The sequence below is a fragment of the Phaethon aethereus genome (assembly GCF_964289735.1).
Source record: "Phaethon aethereus genome assembly, chromosome: 13".
Taxonomy (NCBI): Eukaryota; Metazoa; Chordata; class Aves; order Phaethontiformes; family Phaethontidae; genus Phaethon; species Phaethon aethereus.
The window spans coordinates 3,496,487-3,509,940 of NC_138589.1; the positions used below are offsets into that span (position 1 = coordinate 3,496,487).

The 13,454-nt window shown below is 39.5% G+C and overlaps 1 protein-coding gene across 1 annotated transcript in view; it reads left to right on the top strand.

The window, feature by feature from the left end:
* Positions 1-9,053: 9,053 nt before the first annotated feature.
* ESRP2 (epithelial splicing regulatory protein 2) overlaps positions 9,054-13,454 on the top strand; it is a gene marked incomplete at its 3' end in the record, with an annotated part of 42,900 nt that continues 38,499 nt past the window's right edge. The window contains exons 1-2 of the mRNA XM_082005847.1: positions 9,054-10,329; positions 11,261-11,389. Of these exons, the coding sequence (XP_081861973.1) occupies positions 10,195-10,329; positions 11,261-11,389 (264 nt within the window). The 5' untranslated portion in view covers positions 9,054-10,194. The remainder of the gene's footprint in view (positions 10,330-11,260; positions 11,390-13,454) is intronic.

Genomic DNA, 13,454 nt, shown 5'->3' on the forward strand with positions numbered 1-13,454 from the left:
CAGCCCAGAGGGACTGCGAGGAACCCACCAGTTCATTTTCTTCTAGTCACAAAGCAGCCACCAGTGGAATAGCTGGATTCAAGCTGATGAAAGGCTAGGAAACATATTATCAGAATCCTAAGCATTGAATGCTTTTGAAAAATACTTCTCATGATAAACGCTTCCCCCAAACCTCGTGTGAACTATTTAACAAGAGCACCAAGACAGGTGACGTGCACTGGCTTTGCCAGCCAGCCAAGATCTTAAGATCTGGCTGTTTATGCTTTTTCACCTCCAATTATCTCTCTGGAGCATAGGAGACTGCTCTTAAGGCTGCACTGTGCAGGAAGTGCTAAGTATGTTCATAAAGGTGTGGCTTAGCTCCCTAGCAATTCCATGGTAACAGGGGCGTAGTAAACTAGCCTTAAGTAAAACAGGCTTTGTGGAAGTCAAAAGTTGAGAATACACACTGTTTGCATCTCTTTGATTAAAGCAGCTAATATTTGACTGAAGATGATGGGCTCTACCTTGTTCCCCTACACCCAACAGATTCATAAGGGTTGGATAGATTAAGTCTTGTGCTTTCAATACCAATGCAAAGGATTTTTTTTAGTAATTTTTGCAAGGTGTATTGTGAGAAAAAGCGATTAAATTGACACATTATTTTAGCATAAACATAATGTTAAATAAGAGGAAAAGCCCCGTATCATTTACTAAAAATTTCATCACCCTGTACAGAATGGCTCATCTTATCCTGAGATAAGGTACAGAGCAGAACCCATAATACTGAAAAAAATCTCCACCCTTTGTTATTGAGTCCTTTTGCCTTGTCTTCCTTCACGGAAGTTATGTGTTCTTACGAGGAGTTGACCAGCACAAGTTCAACCCTTACACAAGGCAAAGCAGATTGCTGGTACTTTCATCTGGTTAGCAAGAATTTAATTTATAGACAGTGTTCCCTTCTCTAGGAATCTACATGGCAAAAGCACGCTTTTTTCCTAGCGTAGATACACCCTCAGACAGGGATTCCTGAATAGATAGAAAGTAATCCAGAGATCTGAAGAGACAAGAAGACTTGATCTTCACAGTCTTACAACTTACAAAAAGTAGGTGTCAAATGTTACCCAACATGAGTCATCCGTAACAGTGATATCCAGCCTGGCCGCCTTTAGTGACAGCTGCAGGTGTTTGGTATGAACATAGAAATGGCCGTAGAAAAGCTGGACGTGCCCTGAAGCCATGGATTCATGATACTGTAAAGCAGCAGTACCCCTCGGGTTTTCTGTTCCCATGAGTCACTGTCTTGTTTTTGCCAGGATAACTGTTTGTGGGACCAGCCTCTGAACCAAATGAGGGAATGGATCCATCTTAAGGAATACTCTACCAAAATGAGGGGTTGTGGTGTTCTGTTTGGGTTTAACTGAATCAGATCCAGCTTTCAGAAACAGGATCAATGTTTCAAAGCTGATTCACAGTGTTGCCCCACAAATAGTCGTGCTGAAGAATGAGCCAAGGGTGGGATGAGAATGAATAGCCAAGGCTGGATGAACAAGGTGTGCCTGAAATTTATATTTATGTCAAACAGATTATATTGTAAAACCTACAGCTTAAGAGCAGGTTTTTCATATGTGACAGGCCCAACCAACTCCTAACTAGTCCCATTTCTTCACTGGGGGTACATTTGGTTATAGTGCATAGCAGGATTTAATCTGTCTGAAAAATAATGAAGGAGCAGATCGGACTCCTCTGCCTCCCAGCTGAGACAAAGCAAAGCACTAGAGAATGGAAAGGAGCGGTTGAAAGACGGTAAGTTAAAAGTTACGACCTAGACATCTACTTCACCCAGAGCGTTACCAGTATGTTCACTCCACTCACTGTGTAGCCACTCCCAGGATGTGCCAGGCAACTTTCTCTTGCGTATGCCCCAGGGCTCTTTTCCTTTTCCTCACCACCGTATATTTCAGTGTAGAAAAGACAAAACCTTAATGTATGTTAACTGTATCACACTATGGTTGAAGTAGCTGAGAAAACCAAGGAATGACTGAACACAAGGTGACATTTCCTGTCAAACAAGGGTGTGCCACATTAGCAGAAGGCTGTGGAGAGGAGGTGTGGTAGTACTGGCACTTACAAAACAGCTCTGTCACGGTACGTTATCACAACTCCAACTTGCTGGGAAGGGAAAGGGCAGAACTCATTGCACCTGCTTGCCATGTGTTTAGTTATTATCTGTGTTTATAAAGCAATTCTGTGGCTATTAAGTGATAAAATGCACTGAATTGCATCATATGGCATCTTAAATTTAAAATGTCTGCAGTATACCCAAGGGAAGGATATAGATAGAGCTGTCCTTTTTTTTTTTTTTTTTTTTTTCTTTTTTACTTGACTACATTTACTGACTGTATAATATGTTTCATTGAGAATGTTTCTTCTCAGGAATTCATATCACTCTCTAGTATCAGCCAGATGTATACGTAAGGACGCTACTTCTATCTTACTTCCACTGTGTATTTCACAGCATATAAAATCTACCGTCAGGCCAAAGAAAGAAGGGTATTCGCTCAACCGAGCTCAGAGGTTAAAGTGAAGAGAAGATTTGTTGAATAGAAACAATGAAATTTATTTGAGTGAGAATCTAGTGACTCTACTGACGTAATGGTAACTATATAATACAGTTCAGTGTAAACTAGAGTCTCCATGCAAGCAATTGCATCTAGAGGTGCTGTAGAAAAAATGAGAGATCTTTGCAAAAACTGTAGTTGCCTTATCTAATTACAAATGGTAGAGTAGAAAATAAACTCATCTAATCTTCCTAGAAATTGACATATTAAATCTGCTGGAGTCTGGTTAACTTTTTAAAGACCGTGCACTTTCAAGACAAAGACAGTAAGAACAAAAATACAGAAGCTGTATCAGAGGCCTGATTCTTTGGGGAAATTGTTCCATCCTTGTAACTGGATAGAATAGGACATAGAGCATGTTTGAAATCCCCCTGTCAGGTCCTAGGTATGTAATAATTGGTGGTGGAAGCGGAGCAAAATAAACAAAATCAAGATGAAAGAACCAGAAACCACTGAATGATAGGTCTCCTATCATTTCTATTTTGGATGCACATAATTGCATTCATCTGTTTATTATACAAAATACTTCGATGAAATGTTTTTAAAGCCTGAGTACTTTGACAGGTGGTTAGTTTTGCTTAAGTTTTGCATTTGTATTTTACTTCTATTTATACTGTGGTGAGAAAAAGATACGTATTAGGATATCTGTATGTGGAATAAGTTTAATTAAATTATAATAAAGAAACAGGTTAAATATCAGAGCAGTGAAATCAAATGGGAATTAAATATTATAGGAATACACCCTCATTTTTTGTCAGGATTTTTAAGTCAGCTGAGAGCTTATGGTACCATCTGAATGAAAAGCTGGATCTTAGTAATCTCTGCCAAGATACTCTCATGAGGCCAGTATCAACCAGTTGTCAGTAAACCTTCCTTGAGAAAAAGTAACTTGCATAAATTCATCCCTAGTTGTGTAATTCATACAGTTGTTTTCACTGAGCAATTTGGACTTCTAGTATACAGTCTTTTGTATTCACTTGATGATCAGTTCTTTCATCACTGCTATGTTGCAGAACTGATTATCAACTCTGAGTAAGTGAGAGTAGTGTATGGCATGCAGATCTTTTGATGTAGGTAGTGACATTTACATTTCTTATGTTGTCTAATTGTTTTTTATCTTTGCATGCAAGGTGACTGTAGTTGGATATCCAAAGTTCCAGATGACTTTGGCTGTCTCACTCTGAAACATCAGTCATTTTGTGTTTCAATGAACCTCTGAGAACCTTCTAGATCTACAGAGTGAATGCATTTATGTGTGGGAATATGGTGGGCTGAATATCATCAATTCATTGAAGGAGTAAATACAAAAATTCTTTTGTAAAAAGTTAAAGGACTACTGGATCTCCTGTCTTGCTGTTCCTGTGACTGGAAGTCTCTGAGTTGGCCTCTTGAATATAAGGTATAAAATGGCCCAAACTAAATGCTTCATGTAGACATCAGGTCATTCTCATTTTCTGTTACCAGGAGTTAACCACGATCTTTTCACGAGAGGATATAAAGTTTATCCTGCTGAACTTTAAACATGGAAATTAATTTTAAATATTATTGCTTATAAATTAATAAGATGTTTCTATTTCATTGCATTTAAATAGTAGTGAAAGAAAGACAGCATTTTGGCTTTTAGCTATTGCAGTGAATTGTGTTATCATTTTATGTATTTACTCTTTTCGCTAAAGTGTGGTAGTGATGGTAGCAAGGATGGTGGTAGTGGGGTTTTTTTCCTTTATAGCTGATGTAACAAACAACTCATTATATTAAACCTCATAATTAAAAAGCAAATTATTTACTGTTGGATATGCAGTCACACTGACAGAGTTGGAAACTGCTATATCTGTTCAATGGACAAAGAAAAGATGGCTTAGCAATAGAAGTGTTTTAATCTAAGGCTGAACGTCAATTTGCATAAAAACCTGCCACAGAAATAATATTTTCCATTGAATTTCCATTTTCATATTGTACCTGATACTAGTAAAAAAGTGACCAATTGCAATGAAAACTTATTCAGGCAGATTCTAGGGGCAGTAATGCTTCACACAAAGTGAATTTTCAGTCACAGGTAAGGTAGATTGAAACGTTCAGGAAGTACTTGCATATTCATCTCATTAGGTAACAGAAATCATATCACATGGCTTGTCTAACTTACCGCAGCTTAAAGATCCTGTCTCAACTAGTTGCAGTGAATTATTTAAAAATTTAGCAGTGAGATCAGATTGGCCACTAGGAAAAAGTTTCTCATCAGCAAGGTAGTGCAGCATTGGAACAGGTCATCCAAGGAGGTTTGTAATCTCTGCCCTTGGAGGTTTTCAGGATGCAGCTAGACAAAGCACTGGCTGGTTCAGTCTAGTGCTGCAGTAGTCCAGCTGTGGGCACAGTGTTGGACAAGACTTCCAGAGGTCTGTGCCAGCTAACATTTCAATGAATCAAATTCCAGAAAACTTTGGTAAATTACTTGAAGAAAAGCGTTATTTCCGATAAGAGAAAAAATCTAAATTCTGAAAATTCTAAAAACTAAATTTGTTGTGCATTTGTTGTAAACTCTTCACTTTAATGTAAATCTGCAATAATATTGATGAAAGACACTACTATGCATGCATGTTTGATCTGCGCATAAATTTTGTAGAAAAGTAAATGCTTAGATCTTCAAAAGCCTGATACCTGTAATCTGGAGAAATCTGGCTAAACAGTGTACACCACAGTGTATACTGGCTAAACAGTATACTCCACTGGGAGCTGAGCATATATAAAACCTTTGTAGGATTAAGTCATTCCATAAGGGAGGGAAGCTATGTAAAATAATAGGGAAAATAATTTATTTTCTTATTTATCTAGCCTAGTCACCAATTTTATGTTTTAATTTACCTTTGAGTTAATAGAAATTAAATTCCAACTGATACAGGATCCTAAATTAATGCTTTCAGTATGGCTTGATGAGGCTACTATTCTGCAGGGTAACAATCCATTGGGAACCACCTTTCTGAAGCACTTCTGCATATTGCCGAGCTTTTGTGAATATCCCAATGGAAATTATTTCAGGGCTTCTACGCTGCATTGTAATCATGACAGACCTACCTGGCAGACCAAAAAATTAGATCTCTCCAAACATCTGGACAGCAATCAAAGAACACTGTTAAGCAGTTGTTCCCATGCCCTTTCCCACTCATTCGCTGTTAAAGAAAGGATGCCAGAAAATTCTTTACATATGGGTTTATGTTTCAGGAGTTACAGTAAGCTCCTCCTTCAGAAAATATTGCTACAGTTGCTTCTAATCCCATCCAGGAGCCAAGGACTGGATGGGTATAAAATCTAAATGTCTTTTCACATTTACTTACAGATCACTTACAGATATTTTCCTTCCTGTACCAGATCAATTTGCAGATGCTAAGGCACACAGAGAATTTACTACTATCCCTATTGTGCAGATAAACTCCAAGGCTCCGTACTTATTTAATTTAGGATCTTTGTTTCTCAGAACCACAGGATAATTTTGGCTAGAAGAGACCTCTGGAGGTCATTTGGTCCAACCTCCCTGCCCCACCAGCATGGGCAGTTTTGAAGTTAGACCTGACTTCAAGGATAGTTCACTTTTCTCAGGGCATTTCAAACCGTTTTACAGGGTTAAACATCGTCATCATTGTCTTTCTTTTAACTGATGAGTAAAGTATTAATAAGAAAGATAAATAACTTTTCAGTATCATACAAGTTTGGAACAGAACATTGACTTTTACCTTCCCTGAAAGGTAATTGAAGTATTGCTGTACATCAGAATGTGGCCAGGCTATTACTCCAGATCTCATGTCTCCAAGTTTCATATTCCTTTTATTAGGCTATAACAAAAGAACTTGATCAGGATATTCGGTCCACGGTGGGTTTTAATAATAATGTAGTAAAGGTAAAAGGGCGGGGGGGTGTCTATTTATTTGGTCTGTCTTTGTCTTGATTTCATGCGACTGGATAGGGTGCATAGTAAGAATGAATTTGGCACTACAGATTTGTCCATTGCAAGCCCAATGCATTTAATGAGCTTCTTCAGTGTTCTCATGTGATCTAACTGTAAACCCGTTCTGTTTTCCAGTTTTGTTTGTTTGATTAAAAAGAGAAACAAACCAAATAATAGTCACAATGCTGAACTTGTATAACAATGAATGTCCATCTTTAAAACTTTCATTCTTCACCCAGTTGTATTTATGAGATGTTATCCTTGTATGGAGCCTAGAAACAAGAACCTCTATAAATATGCCTGCCAGGGTTGAAGCTAAAAGTGAGCAATAACTCTTTATTTCAGCAAGATCTTGGTTACAAATTAACTTTGCTACCGCTCGTTGTACAAGGGCTTGTCCCACATGTTGTATCAGGAAGTGGATCCTGTTGCTGTTCTGTGGAGACATGCGGTGTCATTCCTTTAAATTTTTTAGATCAATAATATCGCAGAGACTGGTATAATTACGGGTTGTATGCAGAGAGATGGAGGGTTGTGGATAGAAAGTAAATGGGAAAACAGTTGCATAATCTGATACTTGAAAATGTCTGAAATTGCAGGAAGGGCAGTGTTTATTTAATTTCTTCTTTTAAACATTTTAGAATATGTTTGAAGTCAATTTAGCTAGAATAGTTCAGGTAAGTTAGTGACAGTAGAATTATTTAAGTCAAGATAGTCTAACAGCAGAAACCAGATGGGTTTTCTAGAAAGAGAGACTACATTTTATCAGATGAGCTAATATAATTGTGAAAAGCATACAAGCTTTTGGGCTCGCTAGCCTTTGATACCATGCATAGATTTCAAATAAATTTTCAAGGGTCTTTGGCATTTATAGGAGTAGAACTTCTTTAATTTTACATGTTGTTGTGAGTGAGTTATGATACTTTTTTTTTTTCCACATTAGATCCTAAATGACACTTATATAAGTTTTGGCATTCGCTGTGCAAATGCACTGACACCTGTGAGCATATACGTCAAGCTGGCCAAGAATAGCTCATGTGTATAATTTTCTATAGAAATCTGCTAATTATAATCCCATTTTGTATGAAGCAGTTACATATCACGCCTGTGACATGGCATATGTATGTGATACATTGATACAATGATATGTAACCCTCATGAAGGCAGCTAAATTGTAGCAGACTCGTACTTTTTTTCTGTGAATGTAGCTACAGGTAAGATCTGCGTTACATTTATGTGTACAGACACCACCTCCCCCCCAAATGATACATGTGTATTTGGGAGGGGAGGAATAGGCTGGGATAAGAGGAACAGTTCTCACACTTGAAGTCAATGTATTTTTATGGCTCTTATTACAGACGTAAGGGATAAGAATCATCCCATACACAATGGGCAGGCTGTTACACTGTTTCATTACCACTATATCCAAAGGATATAACTAACCAAAAGGAATATGAATGGGATTTTATTCTACCAAGGGCTTCTGGACATGTAACGACAGAGGAAAATATAGCTGTTGCATAAATTCAGCAGTGCTAGAAAATATATGACTGAAAACATTTTGAATATGTAATTTTTGAATATGTTACAGATTAAAGTTTTCATCTCAGAGTGTTTGGGAATTTCCTCTTTCCATAACGATGATCTATCTTCAGGAGTTCTTTTCAGGCAGCTGCACATGTGAGCAGCAGAGACAACAGCTGAGAGGCATTTAACAACTACCTTCTAATGTTCAGCGAGATACATCTGTGCACTGCGAAGTTCTCTGCATGGCCTTTGCCAGGTAAATACTTGCAATACATGAATTCTAAGACAATTCACATCAGACAGCATCCTTGTACTGTAGTTTGCTTTCGCTGAAGTAAGTGTAAATAATCTTGGTGATGGTGTTAGCATGTGAATCGGTGTTTGCCAAAGGAGGTCCATAATAACTGCTATAATTAACCAATTATAAAATTAGCATGGTAAAAGAAGAGAAAATGTGATGTTAATATTTAAATCCATCAGATAATCACAGTTGAATGTCCAGCTTCTCATTTTCCCATGATAGACATCAGTGGCTAAATAACAGCACCATGTTTCATTCCGTGAAAACTGTATTTCAACATGACACTAATACTGAAGTACAGACTGAAGATTTAATTAAGCAAAAGAAAAATTATGACTAGTCTAACTTGCAGCATTTGGCCTTCAAAAATCATTAATAACTCATCGGCGGTGGCACTAGAAAAAAATAATAACATGGTCAAAACAGTTTAGAGGCTTTTGATTTTTCATTTTTGCTTTAAAATAAATTTGAGTTTGACGTCTCCAAAATTTGTCTCAGTCCCTGACGTTACAAATATGACTGCTGCTCCCATCGAGCAGAAGTGCTTAGAGGAGTAATTTTATAGTAGCTAAACAAGGCGATGTTTTCCTGTTGTAGAGTCTCACCTGTGAAATAGAAGAGAAGTATAGAGAAGAACTGCTGATCTTGGACTGCAGTTAATGCCCAGGAGACAGTTCTTTACTGAGCAGTTGTAGGGTAGGAAATACAGGGTTACCTTTCTATTTTGCAAAACATCCTAGATACACCCTTCCTCAAAAACAAAAATTATTTTGCTAGGACCCACTTTTGCAAACCATATGCAGAATAGGGCCTAAACATGCAAAGTATTTTCTGCCTGTAATATCCCTTAAAAATGCCTGTACAATACTAGACTTGTGTTACACGGTAACGCTGGCAGCTCAATACATAGGCAGCAAGGCGCAGAAAGGGCAATTACTTAGAAGCAGGTGAACTTTTGCGCATTTCAAAGCCAGGCCATAGATTGCGGTTTAGCAATTGTGCGTGTACATTCGTTAGATTTAAAAAAAAAAAAAAAAAAAAAAAGAGGCAAAAAACACAAACAACCCCCAAATCCCCCCCCGTAAGCCGGGCGAGGAGCCGCGGGTGGGCGCGCAGGCTGCGCGGGCGTGCAGCCGGAGCGCGCAGTATCCGCTCCTAGCGCCAGAGCGGGATCCCACAAAACTGAAAGCAGGTACGAGGCACTTCCTGCAGGCAGAATTAAAGAGGGAGAAGGGGAGTTTTCCTCTGATCTCCCTCAAAAACCAATCAGGCCAGATCAGCCAGGCGTTGGTTCTCCCTCCGTCCCTCCTACACCTTTCCCCAAGGCCCAATGGCCTCGTCCCTCTGGGAGATTGACTAGAGTCACATGAGCTGCACCGAGGGCAGGTAACTCAGGAGAGGGGAAGGAAAGGAGGAGAGAAAAAAAAAAGAGGGGGGGGGAGGAAAAAAAAAAGCCCAAGCCCAGGCTGGGCTTCTGCCATGATGTCAGAGGGAAAGAAACCCACAGCTTGCTAATTTCGCCTCCCAGGCAGCCCCGGGAAGAAGGAGATCACCGGGAACAGGTAGAGATGCAAGCTTTCTCCATATTTTTTTTTTGTCTCGGACACCCTACCTCCTAAACAGCTCGTTCTCTTCTCCTGATATTGTGACTCCTCGTTCGCTCCTTTCCCCTTTGATCACTTGGAGGTAGGGGGTGAGCCTTGTGGGAGTTTTTTTGTTCTTTTTTTGTTTGTTTGTTTGTGTGTCTTTTTTCTTTCTTTCTTTCTTTCTTTTTTTTTCTCCCTTTTTTTGACCTCTGCTTTTGATTGTAGTTGTTTCCCCCTGTGGTCATGACGGCTTCGCACAGTGACTCTTTGGTGGTGTTGTTTGGGGCAACAGCTGGTGCATATGGGGCTAAACTGGGTTCGGATGAGAGGGAACTAATTCTCTTGGTGTGGCAAGTTGTGGACCTGCACAGCAAGAAGGTATGGCTTCCACCCCCGGTCGGTCCGAGGGCGCGTTCCCGGGCGCAGGGCGAGCAGCTCGCCCGGCCGCTCGCCGCCGCCCCGCAGCCGTTTGTTCATTTCACAAACGCACCGAGGGAGGGAGCGGGGCCCCCGCCCGGGGTCACTCACCCACCGGGCCGGGCACTCGAGAAGAGCCTTTTTGTTCCCTTTTAAGGGAAGAAGTAACTTCTAAAGAAAAAGTTTGGCCGCTTCCCCCCACCCCCCACCCCTGCCCCGTCCCCCTTAAAGCATCTGTAGCTTCGAAGTCGAAGATGTCTACGGACTTCTGAAGCTTTCAAACAAAAAGCCGCCCTCGGTAGGCTCCAAACGTGCATGCTTTCACCGGAGCTGTCTCAGGGCAACCCTTGGACCCTCTCCGGCCTGCTGAGGGAGGCTATTTTTTTTTTTTTTTACCAGTGTTTGGCTAACCTTTAAGAGAATATTGACTTCCTTTAATTTTTAGGCTAATCGGAAAATATGCTTTAATTTATATTTTTCTTTTTTTTCCAAAAGCTCTATCATAATCAAGAGCGTGTGTCCCCCCCGCCCCGAGATGAAGGGCTTTGATAAAACAAAGATGACTATCAATTTCCTTAATAGACTCGGGGGACTGCCTTAACATTATGTGATCTTCCCTTTGCAATTAACAACTCCCGCAAAATTCGGTGCTAACTGCAAAAGGCGCCCGACGAGAAGCGGCCCCGGCCCCCCGCGGCAGCGAGCGTGGCGCTCCTGGGTGGGAGGGAGAACGTTTCGATTTGTGAAATCCACAAATGCTTTTTCTAGTTGCGGTCGTTACCGGCAGCGTGACACTGCACTTCTCTGATTTTTCTGCAGTCTGAACGCATTGTTAAAAAGAGCTAATTCGATCGTTCCTCACTTTGGTCCATAATTTCTTAAATGTTTTTAGGTAGGGACACTACACAAATCCCTGGTGAAAGCAGAAAACTTGGACTTAAGTGACCAGTGTCGCGAAGTGAGTGGCTTAACACCAGAGGGATTGGGCAAAGCGGAGCCACTGGACCGGGTTCTTCAACAGGTGAGGTGCTGCTTAGGGGGACAAGGTTCTGTTGATTTGGTAAAAGAAGCAGACTTAAATTTTGCCTTTTGCTTCAGAATCACTAGCAGGTTTTTGTTCCTATTTTAAAGCTAATCCAAAAGAGACCTGAACCATTTGAAATGGGAACCCCATAATTCTGAAACAGTTATTTGCAATATCAGAATATTTGAGATGATGCTCTAGTCTTTGGAAGGTCTGGCTTCTCATTATTTTAATGGGTCTACTTTTATTCCAAATTTCTCCTACTCAAGCCTTAAAAAAGTAGGATGATAAGAGCACCGCTCAATTTAGCGGTGCTAATCAAACTTTCAACATTTATGTGGTATATTTTAATCTGTAGGTTCACTGCTGTAATATGTATTTAAAAACTTAACCTTTTCTCACTGGTTATTCTTAAAGTCGGTTGAGCTCTTCAGAACTCATAAAACATGATGTTCATAAAACATCAGCTGTGCTGGTTGTGTATCCCTCTTTTCCAGATAAGCTTAATTATTTTAGTGGATTATAAAGTGATTGGGGGTTTTTCCTACGATTTCTGTATTTTGCTCTTTGGTTCACTTAATATCATACTAAGACAGTAAACCTGTATGATCCCTGTGGTTCAAGAAGCCCTAAGTTACCTAAAAAATCTTAATGCAAGTAGTGTATACATATGCAGTTCCTGAAAGTTTGCTTTCTTTCACTGTCTTTCCTATATACAAAATGTGCTTGAATGGAAAAATACAATAGTGCATTTTTGTGTAACATATAAAACTGGCTTTCCACACCTTGTCTGAATCATTCGTAGGTGTGTTTCAGGAAGAAACTTGCTTAGGCAGTAGAACAGGTTCATGTTGCTGTAACTTCTGGTGACACAGATAACTTGGCAGACTAGGTCCTAACCTCCTTTGATACTGAATGGTCAACACTTCACTCTGGAATATCTTTGAAAATAGAAATGTGTAACTTTTATGTGTCTTAAGATCTGTCAGCGTTAGCTGCAGATGGCATTTATTCTACTTGCACTAGTTTTGCTAGAGTCCAAGACCAAGAGGTGATTTTTTTTTTTTTTTAATTTTTTTTTTTAAAGCTTCAGAATAACCCCTGAGAAAATGTGCAGCTGCAGGTTTGATCTTGTCCCAGATCTTGCACTAAAGACATCTGGAACAGCTTAGCCTAGTACACTCTGTTTACCTTTATAACAGACACACTTTAATTATACTCAATACTTTATGAGAGATTGTATCTTATTGCCGTAAATTGCACTGTAGGTGGGTCTGCTTTAGCAAATAAAAGGAAATACTACCTTTGTGTGTAGGTGGGTAGAGACTCTTGAAAAACAACAATTTTTTTCTTTTTTGTTGGCATATCTATGCAACTAAATCATTATTTTGCTGTTAATTGTTGGATGCCAGTTCCATCATAGGTCTTCTGGAACACACTTTACTTAAGCTTGTCTCCCTTCTCCTCCATGGGAGTTGGGAGAGAATTAATTCATCCTCCCTCTTTCAATGCAAAACCAAAATTCCATATTCTTTAATAGTAGATCCTTTTCTGCATTTCTGAAGGTAAGTCCATTAAATATTTTAATTGCATCGTGTATTTTAAGGATGAGTCAGGAATTTGTCAACACATACAGGTTATTTTTTTCCCCTCAGTTAGGTGTTTTGATTAGCAAAGTACAGGTGGGTGAAATGGTTATTTGAAAAGGAGGAGGAAAAGGAAGTAGACTTGTACCTTGATTTGAGATAATGTTATAGAGTATGTGAAATTAGCTTTCCACACCCTGCTTGGATTGTGGTAGAAAATTTGATGATGCAGCTGAAAGTTGCTCACTTTAGCACACATCTCAATCATGTAAATGAAAGTTTTAGTGCCTGCTTTTGGCTTTTGCCTTGGGTTCCCAGTCTCTACATGTAGAGGGAAGTAAGACTCATGAAGCACAAATTTATTGTAACTTTTATCTGTGCTTCAGAGGTCTCTCCCAACCTCAACCATTCTCTGATTCTGTGATTTGTAACTGGTAAACAGTAGATCGGCTACTGTAGGTCTGGAGTTATTCCAC